The sequence below is a fragment of the Symphodus melops genome (assembly GCF_947650265.1).
Source record: "Symphodus melops genome assembly, chromosome: 17".
NCBI lineage: Eukaryota > Metazoa > Chordata > Actinopteri > Labriformes > Labridae > Symphodus > Symphodus melops.
The window spans coordinates 2,897,074-2,917,245 of NC_136707.1; the positions used below are offsets into that span (position 1 = coordinate 2,897,074).

The 20,172-nt window shown below is 42.9% G+C and overlaps 3 protein-coding genes across 4 annotated transcripts; 1 reads left to right on the forward strand and 2 right to left on the reverse strand.

Moving 5' to 3' along the window:
* Window positions 1-667: 667 nt before the first annotated feature.
* Window positions 668-7,302, forward strand: ube2m (ubiquitin conjugating enzyme E2 M). The gene is made up of 6 exons (XM_079365751.1): window positions 668-980; window positions 2,407-2,501; window positions 4,430-4,468; window positions 4,547-4,650; window positions 5,070-5,133; window positions 5,613-7,302. Exons 1-6 carry the CDS (start codon window positions 866-868, stop codon window positions 5,751-5,753), a joined length of 558 nt encoding a protein of 185 aa, XP_079221877.1. The 5' UTR covers window positions 668-865; the 3' UTR covers window positions 5,754-7,302.
* Window positions 7,303-7,724: 422 nt separating this feature from the next.
* On the reverse strand, window positions 7,725-15,490 carry btr30 (bloodthirsty-related gene family, member 30). Of its 2 annotated transcripts, none has more exons than XM_079365733.1 (13): window positions 15,382-15,490; window positions 12,748-12,868; window positions 12,208-12,639; window positions 11,729-11,833; window positions 11,544-11,639; window positions 10,988-11,221; window positions 10,406-10,583; window positions 10,183-10,272; window positions 9,987-10,013; window positions 9,853-9,879; window positions 9,098-9,273; window positions 8,856-9,011; window positions 7,725-8,685 (listed from the first exon to the last, which is right to left on the reverse strand). In XM_079365733.1, the coding sequence occupies exons 2-13, from the start codon at window positions 12,865-12,867 to the stop codon at window positions 8,491-8,493; spliced, it is 1,836 nt and encodes a 611-aa protein (XP_079221859.1). In that variant the 5' UTR covers window position 12,868; window positions 15,382-15,490; the 3' UTR covers window positions 7,725-8,490. The 2 variants fall into 2 exon arrangements, with proteins under 2 accessions (XP_079221859.1, XP_079221860.1); XM_079365734.1 differs by lacking the exon at window positions 15,382-15,490 and adding an exon at window positions 15,043-15,353.
* An 865-nt stretch (window positions 15,491-16,355) lies between these two features.
* Window positions 16,356-20,133, reverse strand: utp18 (UTP18 small subunit processome component). The gene is made up of 13 exons (XM_079365736.1): window positions 19,729-20,133; window positions 19,438-19,586; window positions 19,156-19,251; window positions 18,960-19,027; window positions 18,761-18,864; window positions 18,397-18,522; window positions 18,127-18,301; window positions 17,928-18,028; window positions 17,609-17,699; window positions 17,402-17,525; window positions 17,116-17,290; window positions 16,882-17,024; window positions 16,356-16,772 (listed from the first exon to the last, which is right to left on the reverse strand). Exons 1-13 carry the CDS (start codon window positions 19,957-19,959, stop codon window positions 16,748-16,750), a joined length of 1,608 nt encoding a protein of 535 aa, XP_079221862.1. The 5' UTR covers window positions 19,960-20,133; the 3' UTR covers window positions 16,356-16,747.
* Between the last annotated feature and the right edge of the window lie 39 nt (window positions 20,134-20,172).

Genomic DNA, 20,172 nt, shown 5'->3' on the forward strand with positions numbered 1-20,172 from the left:
TTTTTTTTTTTTTTTTTTTGTTTTTTTGGGGGGGGGGGTTATGTATTTAGTTTAGAAAATGCAGCATGCACTTGTTTCACTTCTCCAGCTTTTGAAATTATTCAACCAAAGCTATATCGTGCAACTAGGGGGGCCCCCAAGTGCAATTAACAAAAAAAGTATATTTTACGACTGATGATTTCAAGATGATCTATATTATTGTTCAAAGACACAATTTTAGGTCAACAGAGTGACGCTGCTGATGTAGGGTAAAGTGATTCTTCCAACTTCTCTTTAAATGTCAAAGCTGTGTGTGCACAGTGCATCCAAAGCGCAGGTACAGAGGCAAAACAATGTCACAAAAAGTTATTATTACATTACTGTTTATAGTAGGTGTGTAAATGATCATCAATCAATATTATTGGCAGAAATAGACGGCCCCCTAAATCAAATGTTGTTTAGGGCCCCATGGAGGGTTGGGGCCCTAAACCTGCAGTGTTGTGTTGATGTGTTGTGTCCACTCCCCCCCCCCCCCCCCCCCCCCCCCCCCTCAGTGATCCCTTTTTTTCTTTTTCTTTTTTTGGAGGGGGGGGACTTGTTTCACTTCTCCAGCTTTAAAATAATTCAACCAAATGTGCACACTGCAGTTTATTTTGTACAGTCCATGGTACCCCCCCCCCCCACACACACACACAGACAGACAGACTTCCTCCCCCCTTGCTAGCCATCAGGCTAGGCTAGCTCAGTGTAATCAGTTGAGAGACGCACCGGCTCCATCCACATCACGGTGCTGATCAGGACTGAACCGACTCCCGTTAACACAGACACACTAGCGGGACACGAAGTACACAGGCTTTTTTTTTTTTTAAATTATCAACAACTGAAGATGATTAAGCTTTTCACCCTGAAGCAGCAGAAGAAAGACGAGGAATCTGCTGGAGGAAACAGGACAGGAGCCGGGGGGAAGAAAGCCAGCGCGGCCCAGCTACGAATACAGAAAGGTAGGCGAGTCAACAACACCAGAGCCCGGTTAGCTGGTCCTGCTTATCTGTAAACCGCAGGGTGACACGACCCCCACATACACACACAAACACACACACTGTTCATTTCACAAAAATACAGATAGTTTACACGATTCATTATAACTCACACAAGCTAACAAGCTAGCGTGCTAGCGTTAGCATAAAGTAGTGAAAGCTAAACTGCGGTTAGCTTGTTCTATATTTGAAAACAAAACGCAGACAGACAGTTCATAAGCTAGTCCGTGTTTTAGATTCGGTTCAGGCTGGTTTGTGAGCGCACAACTAACACTAAACCCGGAAAAAAACCCAACATTGGTCCCTGTTGTGTAGCTTTGACTCTTTAGTGGCAACCCATCTTTTAAAAAAAGGCAGATGTTCTTTTTTAAGCTAGTGTGCTAATTTAAAATAGCTCATAAGTGGCTAACTTGCTGTGTCAGCTCTCTCTTTAATTGTCTTCAGGGTGGCACACTTCTTTTTTTATATTTGGTTATTTTTTAAAGGTTTGAGTGACAGCTAGATTTTGCTGTCAGCAGTCATTTCCTCCTTCTCTTTTAACCTGACTGTACACTCAGGTGATGACAAATCAGACAGGTATTGAGTCCATGTGAGTAACAGCCTTTGCCCAGATATAACAGCACAGTGCAGCTCCGCTCCTGTGATGTCAGTAGACGGACACACCTGCACACAGAGTGAGCTGTGTGTCATCCAGGTGAACACTACACTCCTCTTCCTCCAATCATTCAACCTCCATTCAACCCTGAACGATCACAGTGAATAGTTTTCTATGGCATCAAGAGTCAAAATTAAACGGCAAATACAAGCACAAACAGAAATAGTTGCAGACAACAACAACAACAAAAAAAAACCCGCAAATCTTATCCAGAAGCAGATTATAAATCATACTTTTAAACTTTGTTTTATGCTTTGGATTCATTATAGTTTTCTTTAAAAGCAGATTATTTTCTGCACTAGAACAGTATTTTTTAGCAGCAGCACGTTTAATCCAGGGGTCTCCAACCTTTTTTTTCTGTAAGGATGAGAGCTACTTTCAAAAAAAAAAAAACTCACTCGAGATGACTTTGTTTTGCTCTCCATCACTGGATGTCCCTGAGTTTGGGACGGACTAATCCGAGCCGCTGGACTCTTCATATTGGATCTAAAGCTTTTTAATTAGTAATCAAAACTAAACAGCAGATTAATTGATGTTCTTTAATTGGCAGCTTCTGTGTATGTTCAGCTCAGGTAAAGATGGAAGTTGTTCTGTCCAGGTGATGAATATAATCTGCTGTTACCTGTTGTTACTGATATCATATTTATTCATACAGTATTCACAATCTTTAATCACTTTATTTTTCTGATGTTGTGTGTGTGTCATACTTCTTTTTTTGCTCTGTTTTGGTTTCAGACATCAATGAGTTGAACCTGCCAAAGACGTGTGAGATCAACTTTCCTGATGACGATGACCTCCTCAACTTCAGACTCATCATCTCACCTGACGAGGTGTGTGTGTGTGTGTGTGTGTGTGTGTGTGTGTGTGTGTGTGTGTGTGTGTGTGTGTGTGTGTGTGTGTGTGTGTGTGTGTGTGTGTGTGTGTGTGTGTGTGTGTGTGTGTGTGTGTGTGTGTGTGTGTGTGTGTGTGTGTGTGTGTAATCTTTCCGTTCACTAAACACACTTTTACTGCAGGACTCGGGATCATGTGTCAGCTGCAGAGCAAATTTTTTTTTTACTGTTATTGACCCATTGCAGCTTCAGTTAGCGTGATAGAAACTGATATCAGTTCTAACAGATAATAATCTGTTTTCTGTGGGGACATTTTTTATGGACACAAAGTGAGACAACATCTCTGATGTACGTGCAGTTTTTAACGGATGTCCATGGACAGGGTGTGTTGCAGCTCGGCAGGAAATGTAAAGAGATGCGCTATTAAAGCTCCTGTTTCACATTCAGTCATATCATATAGATGTTCTGTCTCACTCTTTCTTCGCACGTTACATGAAGGCGATTTAATGTACAAACCCTGTTTTAAAACTCTCAGCATGCACACATCGTTTCCATGCTTTAACAACATGACATTCACACTGATGTCCCAGTAACCCACCGCAACTGCAGAGGCTGTAAAACCATCACGACATCTGGTCTGCTAACTTCGTCTGTTCCACACGCAAACATCCGCTTTAAAATAACAGAGTCACTTAAGGCGAGTGATAGAAACGAAGCCATTGAACCACGTCAAAGAACGCACACACTTTAGTTTGGACGCTGCTAGCCTAGTCGTTAGTGCGTCCTCCTGTACGTACGGAGGCTGCGTTCCTCCAAGCGAGCGGCCCGGGTTTTGAATTCAACCTGTGGCTTTTTTTCCCCGCATGTGGTTGCCTACTCTCTTTCTCGGTCTCCCTCCACAGTCCCGTCTATAAATAAAGACACAAAAGGCTCAAAAATAAACCGAAGGAGGAGGATTGTCATTCTGTTGTTCATGGCGGCTAAATGAGACGGTTATTGACCTCACAGAGTGGCGAGCAGTGCTCTGAGCTTCAGTTGCACTTTTGTATTCCTTTTTCTCAGTCACTGTAACATTAGCTTTGGAGTCCTGACTAATCACAGTTCCACTGTGGCGTGACAATAGCCTTGTCTGATTGGTTAATTGATAAATTCAGGGATGTGACGGAAGCGCATTAGGTCGCTCATAGTAGTTTCACGAGTTAAAAGAGAAATGTGGACAAACAGAGGTGGCAGAGACGAAACACCCAAACTGTTTTCAAAGTGTTTTATTGTAATAAAAACAACAACAGTCTGAAACACGAGGGTAACGCCGCTGCTGATCCTTCGAAGAATAGAAGAAGTGAGTTTGGATCAGAAAGACGGAGTTGTACGCATTACAGAAACTCAGAAGAGTGTCATAAAGAAATGTTGTTTGGTGAAAAAAAACAACCTGTAAAGACACTTAAAACAAGTCCTGCAACTAAGAAAGAACAAAAGTATGAGGAACAAAATGTTCACGCCAACATGTCCGTTATAGTTATGCATGTTGACTTGTTCTTCATGTCTGATTCACAAACGGAGTCTTGAGACTGGATGACTTTCAGTAGTTGTTCCTCCTCCCGACGCTGCTGGATCATCGTCCACCGTGAATACAGACGTAAAGTTTGTCCTCTCTTCTGAATCAGCAGTACGGTGAATTCGCTCGGCAACATTCACTTTGACAACATCTATCAGCTTAGAGGATGCATCCGTGCATTATCATGTTATTGGTGTGTTGATCTGTAAATGACTGAGCTCATTAAAAGGACACCAAGTGAACTTTTTTTCTGGTTTTATTTTTTAACAATGAATCAGATTTAATCTGGGGTTTTTTTCAGCTGTAACAAAGTGGAGACGCAGATGTGTTAACACAGGAAGTACAGTGTGTAATGTGTGTGTGTGTCCCACAGGGCTTTTACAAAGGAGGAAAATTTGTCTTCGGCTTTAAGGTAAAAACATCCGTCAGTCTTCCAACTTTTATGTCCTCAAATATAAAATCCAAACTAAGATAAAAGTTTGTGTTTCAGGTAGGACAGGGTTACCCCCACGACCCCCCCAAGGTAAAGTGTGAGACGATGGTGTATCACCCCAACATCGACCTGGAAGGAAACGTCTGCCTAAATATCTTAAGGTGAGTTCACAGCTGCAGAAACTTAAAAACCAGGGACACTTTGAATCCACTCTGACCTGACGTCGCTCGCTGACTTCTTCAAAAGCCTCTCCACCTCTGCTTCTCCTCTCATGCTGCTTTCACACACTGACACAACACTTCTGGAAACTGACCTCTGACTTTACCCAGATTGTTTTCTGCCATATGTGACTATGTGAGAACTAAGCAGGAAATACGGGACGGGCATTATGACCTAGGACCAGCTCATGATTATAGACTGTATGCAGGTGACCTGTGCTGCTCATCAAACTACAAGTATCACTCATAGAGTTGGACACATCATCCAGGCATCTGTCCTGTGTCGTTAACGATAAAAGCTTCTGGTTAAATGGATAAAAAGTCATTTGTCTTATTTTAACTGTGTTGTTTTTTTTCTGCAGAGAGGACTGGAAGCCTGTTTTGACAATTAACTCCATCATCTACGGTCTACAGTATCTATTTCTAGTGAGTAAAACGCGTACTCTTTTACCAGACACTCACTGGGATAGTTTACAGCTCAGCTTTAGATTTGGGAGACCTCCAGCTTCGGCGAGTGGCCGACGGCCGCGTTTGAGTTCAGACATTAAATCAACATTGTGTGCCGACAATAACTCGTGATTCTAACTATGTTTGGTCGACTCATCCTTCACATCACTCGTCTATGTGTGTTGAGACTGACAATAATCAGTCAGGGATTTGATTCCACTCCATATTTCCAAGATTGAAAAACGATCACTCAGCGAGTCATGCAGATACGTATGTGACTGTGCTTGAAGGTTTCTGATACTTCAGTGTACATGCAGCGACTCAGCATTACTCTCTCTCACATGCTAACAGGTGCACATGAGTTGCCATGTGAGCGTTTATAGGTCGTCACTGAGCACATTTTAAGGATCCCTCCATGACTTAACGCAATGTTTCCCCTGTGCACCCCCCCCTTTCAGGAGCCTAACCCCGAAGACCCGCTGAACAAGGAGGCAGCAGAAGTCCTCCAGACAAACCGGCGACTCTTTGAGCAGAACGTCCATCGCTCCCTGAGGGGCGGCTATGTGGGCGCCACCTACTTCGAGAGGTGTCTTAAATAACTCGGCGTCCTGTGATCCTCCAGACTCTCCCTCCCTCTCACCCTGAACTCCCCCCCACCCCCCCTCTACCCCCCCCCCCTCTCCCTCTGCCCTATCCTTCCTCCATCCCCCTTTTCCTCCTCAGCCCTGCTCGTTGGCAGAAGCAGGAGCTGCGGCGACAGAAAGCAGCACGCCAGAAGACGCTTTTCTGTTTTAAAATCAAAAGAAGACGACAAAGAAACCCCGCCCTCCCTTCTTCCTCCATCCTCCCTCTCCTCTTATTTTCTCTTTGTTGTATTTCCAAGACGCAGCATTGAACCGTTTACACGCCACAGGGGGACGCCGTCACACAACACACACAGAAACTGAACTTAAAAAGATGGCCGACAGCGAGAAGCGGCCGATGGTAATGATGGAAGGCGGGAGGGGGGGGGAGGAAGGTGTCAGTGAATGTTGCTTGGGTGCGTTGTTGATTCATAGAACGCCACGACACTGATGATGAGGATGATGATGATGATTATAGCCACAAGATTTTCTTTTCTTTCTTTTTTTATTTTGTGTGTGTGGCGCCAGCAGGTGATCAGAAGGACACGCCCCCCTCTCGCCCTCGCAGCAAACTCCAAACTCACAAACACAGTTCCTGACAAAGACTGCCCAGGATTCGGGCTAGAGCCACAAATGATCGCTGATAAGCTAGGGGCCTGTGTGGAAAGTGGGAGTGGCTTGCTTTTAGTGGGAGGGGCCTGTGTGCCAGAATAGGAGGGGCAATATTCACAAACTTGAGGGGTGGATTTGTGATGGAGGCTGGGGCCTTGCTGGGAGCAGATTGGCCTTAAAAAGTCCCTCAAGACATCAACTCAGCGTTAGTTTCACATATGTAGGTGGAATGATGTCATAGCTTGGGGGAGTGGCCTGTTAGTGTGAGGGGCTTGTTAGTCTCAATTAGATCATGCATGCCTTAAAATGTAACTCTGAGCAAAACAGCAACTTGGACTTCTGCCTGTAGTGACACAGAAGTGGAAGTTTTGTCACCCCTTGAGGGAGGGATTAAAAGTGGGAGTGGCTATATGCACAGGAGGGCGGGGCTTGTGAGCTACAGCGAAAGGGAGTTTGCCTTAAAAAGTTTTTTAAAGCAAGACCAAGGAAGAGATTTCAGACAGCCTTTTTCTTTTTGGTATTGTGCAACAACACCAACAAGTGGAGGACGTGTTCATTTGCAAGTTTTTTCATCTTTGCAAGAATTTTGGAGTTTGCTGCTCATGTTAACTCAAACACTGAGGGTCAGAGGGCGGAGCGCTGTCAGACGGGCAGACATATTGGGTTGGGGCGGGGGGGGGGGGGGGGGGGGTCAATGTGTTTGTTAAAAGAAGTCAGGGTGGGCAGGGTTTGCTGGGAGGGGACTTTTTTTGGTTTTTAGTTGAGTGGGTGGGAGGGAGGGTTGTTGCGGGTGGGGTCAAACAGGGAAAGGGCTTAAAAATGTTACGACTCTATTGTGTATATTGAAACCCCAGCTGTTCACATTGACTGCAATATGATTTATGTTAAATAAAATATGAACTTGAATGATAAATCTGTCGCGAGCTTTGTGAGTTTGAAAGAGAAATGTGGATTGAAGGTTTCTGAGTCAAGTTTTGTAATAAAAAGTACGGCCGGCCGAGATCGATGTTGGAGAGAGAATTACAGATTTATAGAGTAAGCACTCTAAAGCTCTAAAGCTAAAGAATAAGTTTGTCTTCAATGTTTGAATAGTTTAGCATTTTTCATTAGTTTTCTTTTGCCTTATGTTTTAGTTTCAGTTAAGTTTGTTGGTAATGCTGCTTAGTTTTGTTTTAGTTAAAGGAGCAGTATGTGAGATATTTACTGAATGAATCATAAAATAACCTTACTATCTGATCAGACTTTAAGGAAACGTGTTGAAATGCTGGCTCCTCCAACAACGCAGCAGCCAGTACGTGCTCCTAACTTTAGATACCATGTTTGTATTACAACACATTTCATCACCATCATTCTTTATTTGCACTTATTTAACAACAGTTTTTCTATTTGATAAATTCTCGCTTAACACAATCTCAGTAAATATATTAACACATGCTCTGTTAGAAAAATATAGGAATACATCACACCCATTTCCTGTTTCCTAATAACTAAAAACTCCAAATCTGAAGAAACATGAAGACCTCCAGATTTCTTTTTTTTTTTTTTTTATTAAATCGCCTCTACCATGACAACAAAAAGCTTTGATACACCAGAAAACCATTAGTTTTTATAAAATCATTAACACAACTGGACAGCTCTTGTACTAACTTTCTACCTCCGTAAAAAAAAAAAAAAAAAGGGTGTTACAGCTTTAAAAGAGGATGTTTCATCTCTTCGTAAACCGTGAAAATAATCTGATGTTAGTACAGAAATGACACAAAGATCTTGTTACGACATGAACAGACTTATGACATTCAAAGGATCGAATTATAACATGCATATTATCTTGAAGAACACCAAAACAATCTTGTAAAAATAATACTTTTTTAATAATGATAATCAAATAATTAATTACAATTTAATAATTTTTTGTTGTCATGGTAGCGGTGTAACAGAACTGTAGGTTTCTGTTCTATCCAACATGGCTGCTATCGACTGTCACTTTCCCGGTGCGTCTGTCAGTCTTCTTCCCTCTCCCCCATTTCTCTCCCTTCTACATTTAGGATTTGACCCCCCCCCCCATCCCCCGTCTGTGTCCCTCCTCCTGGTCCTCTCAGGCCAGCTACTGAGTGGTCCCGAGGACCAAGGGGACTTCTTTGTCCCCGGTGCCCAGCAGAGGAAACATCCTCTCGGTGAACTCGGAGGATCCGCTGAAGCTGTAGATCTCGGAGCCGGACTTCACGTTATAAAAGGACACCTGACCCTCATCCATGTCGAGGAACACGCCCACCTGACGCAGCTTTGGAGGAGCCTTCACCTGCTCAACAGGAACAATGTAATAAATACTATTTTACTAAATTAAAGCCTGAGACATGTATTTCTGCTGATTCATTTTCCTTTTAAATGAGTTGTAATTTGAATTACATGACATAAAAAGCTTATTCATTTCCAAAGTTAAGTGCTTTGGAGTTTAAAGTGCGTTTGAACCTTTGTAAGAGGAGGTGCAGTGAGCGCTCGCAGCTGGCTGCCGCTCCACCAGATGGCGTAGTATCCGCTAGCTGGACTCATGTCGAACAGACCCTTCCTCTGTGCTGACTCGCCGACCACTCCCAGCTTCCAGTCCTTACTCTCCCCAACAAACACCTGCAACAGGTGAAGAGAGCAGAGGTGTGTATGTCACACTGGAGCCCAGGATCACACCAGTACCTGCGGTGTGCTCAGAGTCTGACCTCCCAGTAGTGTCGTCCCGTACTGAAGCCTTCTTTAGCGACGACGCAGGACCAGACGTCGAAGCGCTGCTGACTGTTCCTGTAGAACTGCAGCTTCTCTCCTCTCTTCACCTGCTTCCTGTCCTCAGACAGGATGAGGAAGGGATACGCCGTCACCGGGTTCAACATCACGTCCTCTGAAATCAACAAGGACGCGTTTTTTTTAGTTTTCCGACTACTTCGAGTATCAAGTGTCCATCAATATGAAACAACATTCATAAGCATGCACATGCCGCAGCAGTGGGAACATTTGAGAAATCACAGCCGACCCTCCCGTGAACAGGTCTCTGTTTCTTCAAAATAAAAAAGCCTCAAATAAACGACTCCAAAAGAAAAAGAAGGAACATTTAAATCATCTTTATGATTGACACTTATAACTACAACTATTCAAGTTTAATTAAACATACAATATGTAAAAAAATTTATGACAATGTTTACATTAAAATATCTAAATTGTGGACTGAACCCATGTAATCAAAACCAGAGAAATCTGTCATGTTAAAGCGGGGCATGTCTTGTCGAGGCGGCCGCCATGATGACACAGAGAACTCCCATGATTCCCCGCCGGCCTCTGCGTCATCTTTTGTTTTTGTAGTATTGACTGAACACTTCATGGTGAATCATATTTAAAATAATATGATCAGCAGTATTTATACTTATAACTACAATCATTGGAGTTCAATTAAAGAAAATTAAAAAGTTACATGTGTACTCACCCATGTAGACTCGAGCCTTCTTGTGTCCTAACAGAAAAGGAAGAACATGTTGACTTTAACTGACGGAAACGTCATGATGAAGCAGAATAACTTAAAATGTTTATCAATAATGACGTTTTAAAAAAGACATGTACCTGAGACAGGTTTGTGCTTTTTATGATCTGAAGGGAGACACAAAAATGCACTCTTTCAGATTCTTTCACATTAAAAGTCATCAAAACAAACCAGGCTGATTGAATGTAGTTTATGAGTCAGCTGGTCCTGATTTTATCTTAACACACGGTTTATATTCCTGATGGATGAAATCTTCGGTGATGGATCAGAACTGACCTTTCAGAGACCAGTGACTCTTCCTCAAACTGGCGCTGCTTCCCCTCAGACTGACCATGCTCTCTGCCATCATCAGATCCCCAGACGAGACTGAAACACAACAACTTAGTTCATTATCTATTGGTGCAGTTATCGATTAGGTATTTATCCTCTTTATGTTAAACTTCCCGAAATGCAAATCAACTATCCCCAGATACTGAAATGACTGTCTTCTGGGACTCACAGGAACCTCTGCTGCCTCTGGACCGAACCTCCCCCATTCGAATGTCGTCCATCTTCTCCTTCACCTCAGACAGAGAGCTCTTCACCTCCCCCAGGGAGAAGTGGAGGGAAAACTCCTCATCCTCGTCCACCTCCCTCTCCTCGTCCCCAGAGAGAGGAGCCGTGGCTTTCTCGTAGCTCTGAGACGGAGGAGAGGGACAACACAGGTTTAATAGGCTAACAGATGCTATGCTGAAACAAAAAAAAAGGCACACAAATACGAAATTACCTCAATGACATGAAATACCAACACACACAAAATTACAAAAACAAACTGTGCACTAGTTGACAGACTCATAGATACAAGCAGAGGATTAGAGTGCAATAGTGCTGGAGTGTTGCACATAATTATGAGGTACTGGTGTAATTTGCACTTGACCCAGTTTTATTTGCACATTCAGACGTGTATGCACACACTGTACACAGAGTATGCATTTATAGATGAAGGTATGACACGAACAGACGAAGGCTAAAACCAGCACAATATGAATCTTGTAGAATTTTTAGAGAATACATCAAAAATAAAGACACTTTGACGTCGTACCTGCAGGAAGCCAATGTGGTCCTGACTGATAGCTTGGACCTCCAGCGTTGCCCTCCTCTCCATCAGCTGGCTTAGCTCCTCCTCCAGTCGGTCCACAAGCCCCTCCCCCTTCGACGTCACGGCATCCAGCTGGCTCTCAATCCCGCCCACCACCTCAGTCCGAATCCTGTCCAATGAGCTGGACACATCATCCAGGAGGCGGTCCACCTCGCCTCGCTCACCATCTGCATACATCTGTCAATAAATCAAAATGTATGACATTAAGCAAAATGATTACATACATCTGATACAAGTCATTATTGAAATAAAAGTATTGAAATGCTCTTATAAATGATAAACTCCTTCAACTTCTATTTACTTTTTAACAGTGTAATGGGAATTCAAATTATGTACAAAACTGTAGAAAATATGGGACTTTAGACCTCAACTGTTTTTAATAGTTATTTATGCCAATGAGCTGGATGAACTACTTCAAACTGACAGTTTTTTACTGATATATAATCATTTTTAGAGTGTTGAATTGTAATATCAATTCTAGTCAGTCAGCAAGTCTGACCTTGACTCCTTCCAGTTTCTTCTTCAGCTGATTCACACGAATCTCTTTCTGTTTGATCCGATTCAGAATCTCCTGCTCCGTCCTCGCTACCTGTTTCTGAAAACAAGAAATGTGTTGTCAGTAACATTTACGTGAAATAATATTTCTAATGATAAAAAAACACGAGCATGTTTCTTGCTGTCTACCTGTTTGGTGAGTCTCTCAGTTTGGACGGAAACTGTTTTGTGTGTTCGATGCGTCTCCAGGACACAAATGGCACAGATGCAGAGCTGACATGTCCGACAGAAAACCTGGGCAAGTGAACACATCAGGTGGTTAAAGGTGAAAAGTAACAGGTAAATTCAGCCCTGACAGCACGATGAGTAAGAATCTATAAAAAATAATTTAGTAAGATTTACACTGAGCTGTTTTTAATCACTAAAAGGTTTTCCTTTTTTTTCATCAGAACTAATATCACACATTTTGAGTCTGGTCCTAAATACCTTTTCAACAGTTGTCACTGATCTGTTTGTTGATTGATTGTTATGTTAACTTTTTAAAAAGGGATTTATTTTTAACTTTGTTTAAAACACAGATAATTAAAAATTTAAAAGACAAGATTACTTGACCTGAACATGAAACACACTAAACATGAACCTTACATTAAGTCTGTATTTCCTCTCACCTCCTGCAGGCGGTGGTGTTCTGAGCATGTGCGGCCCCTGAGGGCCTCCTGAGGGTCCATCAGTGGGTGTTTGGCATAGAAGGGTGTGGTGTGATGTGGCTGCACATGCTCAGTGCAGTAGGAAGCCGTGCAGGTGAGACAGGAGCTGACAGCAGGTTTTTTAAGACCCGTGCAGACGTCGCACCACACCACTTCCTCGCCATTTTGCGGCATTAAAGCGTTGGTGCTGGATGCGTCTGTGGCCATTGCTCCCGTCGCCCCATTCCTGACGGGCATCGGTAACCCTGCTGCACCATATTGAGCTTCTTTGTATTTATCTGCTATGAGAGCGAAGACTTTGTTGACGCTGAGCTGAGGGCGTTCGTCAAACTGGCGTTTACAGAGCGGACAGGTACAGACCGGACTGGACGCCCAATAACCTCCAATACAAACCTGCAGATACACAAACAGAAGAATAAGAAGGGTCATTTCATCCAACATGTCACAAGTAAACAAAAAATCAGGTTCTTTCAGCAGGTGTTCTTCATGTGTAAATGTTACCTGGCAGAAGTTGTGTCCACAAGGAGTGGAGACCGGTTCATCAAACACATCCAGACAGATGGAACAGGTTAACTCCTGCTCTGAGAACATATCTAAGGCCGCTGCCTCCGCCATCGTCATACTGTGACAGGACAGACGAGAGGAAACATCAACAGCTGAAACAATAACACACATTGTTTTGTTTTTTTGTCCTTGACAGGTACAAGTATCGCAACAGAATCTCATCATTCAATATGTATTTATATATTGCCAATAATTAAGTCCAAACTGTGCTATTATTTAACGTCTTACATCACTCAAGATCTTCACACCACCTGTTAGCGTTAGCATCTCCTGTTAGCAGTGTAACATAGACAAAGTAACCTTTGTCCAAGAATTCAGGACAGGAGGTAATTAGGTACTCTGAACAGTGTTAGTAATAGTAAGGGGAAGTCGTTTGTCTCAAAGCAAACATTCTCATCGGGTATTTTAGCCAGAAGAAAACATGTTTTACTGCAACAATTACAGTAATGGAGGTGGGAAAGGGACCAAGTCAGACAGCATTCCTGCTTAAAGGACAGATTAAAAGAGCCAAAAATAACAAAACAGACCACGTGCGAGTCATCAAATTCAAACAGGCACACTGTCAGACAAGTGTACAAAAATACAGGCGTGAGGACAGACAGGTTTATGGGACGCAGAGACAAAAGGAGAGACAGACAGATGTAAAGAAAACAGACAGATTAAGAAATCAGAGAGAAGAGTTTTGAGATAGAAAGTTAGAAGGACACACAGTGTAGCTTAAGACAGAGGGGTATACAACCGAGAGATAAACAGATTTAAAGACAGACAGGTGGAAGGACGGCTGGACAGGTGGAAGGACGGCTGGACAGGTGTGAAGCTCTACAGTTCTTAACCCGCTCATATGATCCCATTATTATGGGATAATAGTATAAATACTAAACACATTCCTGATAGAACAAAACTAAACTCCTCATCAGCATTTCATGGTAGAAACTTGAAACCAGCTCTACTCAGATGAGTGAAAGTTCTGTTTACATAGAGGACTAAAACAAAAGCTTTATCAGAGGAGGAAACATTTTAAATATGCGTGAGAACAGGAACAATAAACACAGAGAGACACGTTGGTGATGTCACAAAGACACCTGTCTCACACACACACACACACACACACACGCTGCTATAAACAAATCAAATGTACTACTGCTAACGAGTATTGGGGCAGCTTGCTGTCGTGTTTCGAGGCCCCAGACTCTGGAGGGATGAGGGTGAGGATTTTTCCAGAAATCCACCTCTGGAACCAGAAACAACCGAAAAAGTGAGCTTTATAAATGAGACCTTTTTGATTTTCGGGGGTCATTTCACTTTGATTTTTACTATAATTTACCATCTATACTTTAACATGTACAACATGTATGAATGAGTGGATGCACTTCATCAGTTTGACAGTCTCAGATTGAAGGCTTCCTTTCAGAATTGCATCTATTTTCACAAAGAAATGACATTAGAAATCAGCTAGCAATGGTTCACTTCCATGTTTAATATTATTCTTATGACTTTGAGGGGAAGCTGTGACAACTTTTAAAGGTTTAGTCTACAAACAAATTGACAACAGAAATACTGAGAAAACTTCAGGCTGGCATTTAGAGGACAGAGAGCTGACCGCCTGCTCACCTTGTGGGAATACACTCCCACTCTTTTATGAGCTAAAACCTGAAAAACAACTTTTATTACCTGGTATTTAATTGTTTAAAAAGAAGAATTATTTTAGATTGAGGTAATGTTTAAGTACCTATCCTATCCAAGGGAACTTCTTTTTTTTCTTATGGATTTTGATTTGGTTGTTAAAGGTGATTTGTAATATTTTAGCGCCATGTGGCATCAGGAGGAAATTTAAAAGTTTAAAAACAATATCTTGTGCAGACTGGTATTTTTTAAACTTTTGGGACTACAAAGTCTCTTTCATACATATTTAACTTTGAAACATAAAAAAATCCAGAGAGACAAAACTGAGGAAAAAAGAAAGTCACTTTTCTTCTCAGTTTGAAGTTGCATTCAGGACTTTTAGTCAGCATTTTTGATTAAAGCAAAGAAGTTTGTTTGTCTGTAGCTTCTTTACACTTTGACTCACAGATTTATCAAGCTTAAAACTTTTTTTTTTTTTTTTCCATGAACACACTCTGAAGTGTCAAAAAAAATAAACACAAGAATATTCTCTCTACAAACATTTATCCCATCATTTGACAGGAGCTGAAATAAAAAGCACACGAGACAAAAGGCGCCACCGTGACGAACCTGCTGGGACAGGTGCGCTTCTTCAAACAGCACGAGGAGGAAAAACACTGAACAGACAACAATCACGTTGTTCTAAACACAATTTCAGACCAGTGGTCATTCCTGCAGGTGACTTTCTGTTCAGTCTACAAGTTTCAGAACAGTTTTTTTTTTTTACTAACACAGGTGACAGGTGAAATTAATTTGATACCTATTTTTGACTAATTGTGATCTGTCGTTTTAAGTTTTAGGTAAATGTTTTCAACTTTAAATATCTGTTCTGCTGTTAGTAATATTAATTTTCTGTTATATATTTTAGGCTAAAGAGACAAAGACTTCCAGAGAGCAGCAGTTTCTTACCTTTCACTCTGACAGTCGATGTTTTCTTTCTGCTATGCAGAAACTCTGGTTAGCCTGTGATGTCATCAGTGGGCGGAGACCTTCCACATGATTGACAGCAGGTGCAGGAAGATGTCAGGTGAGTTTGGACTGTTGCGAAATTTCTGAGAAATGGTTGAAGCTCTAAAATGCTCAAAACTTTCTTCCTTGATGTAAACAACAGTTTCATACATTATATTTTTAGTTTTTCTTTACAAAATGTCTTCAATAAAAAGTAAATGTGTACACTCAACAAAAAATACATGGTGTAAAATGAAAATGAATTTTGATGAAAGTACGTCAAAGAGCCAGAGACAGATAGTATAGAGAGTGTAGAGAAATATAGAAATATCCAATATTGGAATTTCAAAATAAATACAAAATGTATTCAAATAGAAACAAAAGAGAAATAAACATGACTGTAAGAAACTATGAGTTTCAAGCCGGTTAAACAAGTTATTTTACTTAAATAATTGTACATATATCTAAGAAAAAACTATTAAGTGTATTGATGCTTTGCTCATGAGCAGCTTTAATGGTAAATCTGTTAAGTTACTGTTGAACCCCCTCTTGTTTACTTTCCTGAAGACCAAACTGAGGACAGACAGGACTGAGGACATTCCTGCAGTACGGGTGTGTGAAAGAGAAGCGGTTTGCATGTGTGAAAAGATGTACGTGTGAGGAGGTGTGTGTGTGTTTTTTTTATGTGGGTGTGTGTGTGTGTGTGTGAGAAGTGGTGAATCCTGTTTTGCTCCTGGACTATGATTTGCATTTTTTGTCATCATTCATTTTTGTTGTATAATTTAAAAAAAAAAAAAAAAAAACTTCTCCTACCCCAATTCTTCTTCTCTACTGTTGATATGTTTCAAAATGTAACTTAATTTAATTAATTTAAATGAAACTGGACTAAATTTGATTTTATTTACTGGGTCAGAAATAAGAGGAACACATGAAGCGGTTTAAGTTTTTTATACAATCACATCATACAGATAATAAAAAACAAATAAAGCTCACTGAAACTGTAGGTTGTTTTTTTTCTGGCTTCTGTTTATCATCAAACCACCTCCCTGTCCATCAGCACGTCCGCATTCAGCCTGCTTTTCAGAGTCTGCACCAAACCCCACTAAGAGTTTTAGTGCAAGAACTACAAGTCCTGTAGAATCCTGCCTTCCTGATTATTATTTACATCTGCTGGTTTTATTTCATAAAAATAAACTTTCTGAGACCAGAAACGTTGTTGTGTTGAAGATATATTATACATTTAAAATGATATGATGCAGTAAAAGTTGACAGGATTTATAGGCAGCGTCCTGTAAATCGGTCCGTCAGTCGGGTTTTGTGTTCCTCCTCAGAAGTCTTTGTAATGCAGCAACCTGAACACACGCACAAACAGATTTGAGATGTCAGCAGGTCATTGTGCTGAATGAACATGGAGGTAAAACACCTGGGAGATGCTTCTGAAGAGCTGATTTGCTGTCTCACCTGAAGAGAGGGGCGTGTCCTTTGTTGTTAGCCAATGAGAAGAAGCCGCTGTGTGGGGAGAAGTCGAGGCAGCTGGCTCGATAAACAATCTTCTTCTTGGAAACGGGGAAGTTGGAGAAGACGGTGAGGCTTGGCATGTGGACCTGAGAAGACAAAACCAGGTCAGAGAAATCCGGTTCAAGACGTCCATCAGCTGCCTACACATCATCCTCATCATCATCATCTTCATCTCACCAGTTTCACAGCCTCGTCCTCTGCACGGGAGGCGATCGCGAGGATCTCAGAGGAGGGGTTAAACTTCAGAGAGGTCGCAGTGGTCAGAAGGTTCATCACGGCCTTCAGAGGCTTGGGATTGGTTGAATTAAGACACGCCTCCTGGGAGTAAATGTTGACCACGCCCGACTGAGAACTGCAACGCAGAGCAAACCAACACTGACACACCTGAAGATAAATCGCAATATACCATACATGACTGTCAGCCAATCAGAGAGCAGGACAGTGTGTGTGACCCGTGTCTTACCCGCATGCGAGGTAGCGTCCGTTCCGTGACGCGGCGATGGAGGTTCCCTTCACACATCCGTCATCTGCAAACCTGTTCACGCAGCGACTGCTGCGCATGTCCCACACGTACACCTCCCCCTCCTCTGCACACACACACACTCATTAATCACATGACAGGAAGTGGGTCTGTGATGTCACACTACACTCTCTGAACGCTGCGACGCACCTGAGTTGGCGAACACTTTGCTGCCGTCGTGAGAGAAGTCGACGCCGCAGACGTTACCGTTGATCTTCATACTGCGGACCACCTCCTTCGTCTGACACACACACACACACACACACACACACACACACACACACACACACACACACACACACACACACACACACACACACACACACACACACACACACACACACACACACACACACACACACACACACACACACACACACACACACACACATATTGTTTTTTTTTAAGCATATTCATCTCCCTTTAAATTTTTCTCCACCTAATTGAAAAAAAGTTGAAGGAAAGTCACCTTGAGTGTGAGCAGGTGCAGGTATCCGTTGGTCCCGGTGAGCAGCAGAGCGCCACCTTCAGGACAAACGGAGAACTCCTTCACTCTGGCTTCATTCAGTCCTGAAACACAAACACAAACATTTAACCACCTGCAGGATATGAACGAGACCTCTGTGGTGACCTTGGCGTGACCCCCGCCCCCCCTCTCGCTCACTCACCTCTGACTGAGTGCACAGGTGTGACCCGGCCCTCCATCATGTCGTACAGGTAGAACACTTTGTTCTTCATGCTGGTGGCGATCACCGTCTCTCCGTCCGGGCTGAACGCGGCACGGTGAACGGGGAAACGATCCAGGTGGATGCTCTGGATCTTCGGGTTCGTCTTCCCGTCCACCTGCAGGGGGGAGACACACACACGAACATTTCCGCCTCATTTTACACGCTCTGATATAAGGAGAGGTCTGACATGCTGATTGGCTGTGAGCGTACCTGGAAGAGGGACAGTGATTGGTCCAGACCAGCTGTCATGACAACCTGAGCAGAGGGATGGAACTGGACGGTGGTCAGTCTGTCCTCTGATGGACGGGCGCTGTTGGCGTGAAGACATTTCTTCATCTGAGACAGAATGTAAACGGGGACAATTAATTCAGCTCACTTTGCCGTCTGCGTGAACGCGTTCAGAGTTTACAAGCATTCTTAAAGACAACGGAAAAACTGGACCCCAACGAAAAGGAAATATGGACTCAGGTCCTTGAATTTCCCTCGGGATCAATAAAGTATCTATCTATCTATCTATCAGGTCTGGGTTCAGGTCTCTGGTGAAGACCTTTCTGTGGTCAGTGAGGTAACTGACCCTGAGGATGCCACTCGGCAGACTGTCTGAAGACGCCACAAAGTTTCCCGTCCTCCTCAGCAGCTCAGCGTCCTCTTCATCCTCATCTTCTTCATCTTCGGCGGCTTTAAAAACAGAAACACACGCTGGGATTTTTACACATATTTCATCACCTTTTTTTTTTTTTTTTTTTTTTTTTTAAATCACAGCGTCTTCCTACCTTTCTTCTTCTTCTTCTTGTCGCTGATCTCTGCCCACGACGGAGTTCCTCCCATCGACTTCTGAAACCTGAAACACACCTGGTCAACACAGATGTACTGTTCTGTTTGTGTGTGTGAGCTCATGTAAGTAGGAGAGTGTGTGTGTGTGTGTGTGTGTGTGTGTGTGTGTGTGTGTGTGTGTGTGTGTGTACTCACTGGTCTCTCATTCTCTGCTGCAGCTTCTGTTTGGTCATGGTTGACTCCGCCTCTCCTCGGATCAGGTCTCTACGGAAACGATGCTTCATGTCCACCCTGAAACACAAACACACCTGAGATCTGACACACCTGCAGAACGACAGCTGTGTTTGTTCATATCTAACTGAATTTCCTTTATTGTTATTTTTTTAATTATTTGTAATATAGTGTAATTATTAAAATGGGCTTTCATGCAAACCCAGGCCAAGAAGAAGAAGAAGAAGAGCGACCCTCAGCACTCACTCTTCCTCTCGCTCGTCATCCTCGTCCACCCAGGCAGCAGCTTTCCTGCTCGGCAGCAGGCGCGCGCTGTCCTCGGCCTCAGAGTCAGCGGAGTCCTCGTCTCCGTCCTCCTCCAGCAGAGACACTGTCCCCGTCTGCGTCTCATCGTCCTGCTCAAACACACAAAGTGATGTCCCAATGACAATGAGTGATAAAGTAATTAGATCTTGCTCCAAGTTATATAACATAAGAGACATTTTCCCTAGAGAAAGATCTGCATATTTTTGTGCACGAGGTCCGGTGAGAGGATACCTCCACGAGCCTCTCCACGAGCTCATCCTCCGCCCCGAACACGAGCTCCTCCAGCAGCTTCACCGAGCTGTCTTTCTCTCCCAGCACCGACAGACTCTTCACGTGTTTCTGCCGTTTTCGTTCCTCGTCCACCGGGTTACACTTCGGTGGTCGAGCCCTCTTCTTCGTCTTCTGATCAGCCGGTTCACCGACTTCCGCCGCCGGCAGCTTGATCACATTCACGTCCTCCATGTTTCAAAACTGCAGATTTAGGCTCTTAGTGTTCAAACACATGAAATACTCAAGTTTTGTGTTTTTCATTCACATTCAGCAAACAAATCTTCCCCATGTGGACGCCTCTGTTTTCATCATGTGCTTCCGGGAGAATGAACTCTGAACTTAGGAAAATAAAAGCCTGCCCCCTAGTGTTTCTTGGTAGACATTGTCCTTTACTATCCAGGGTTT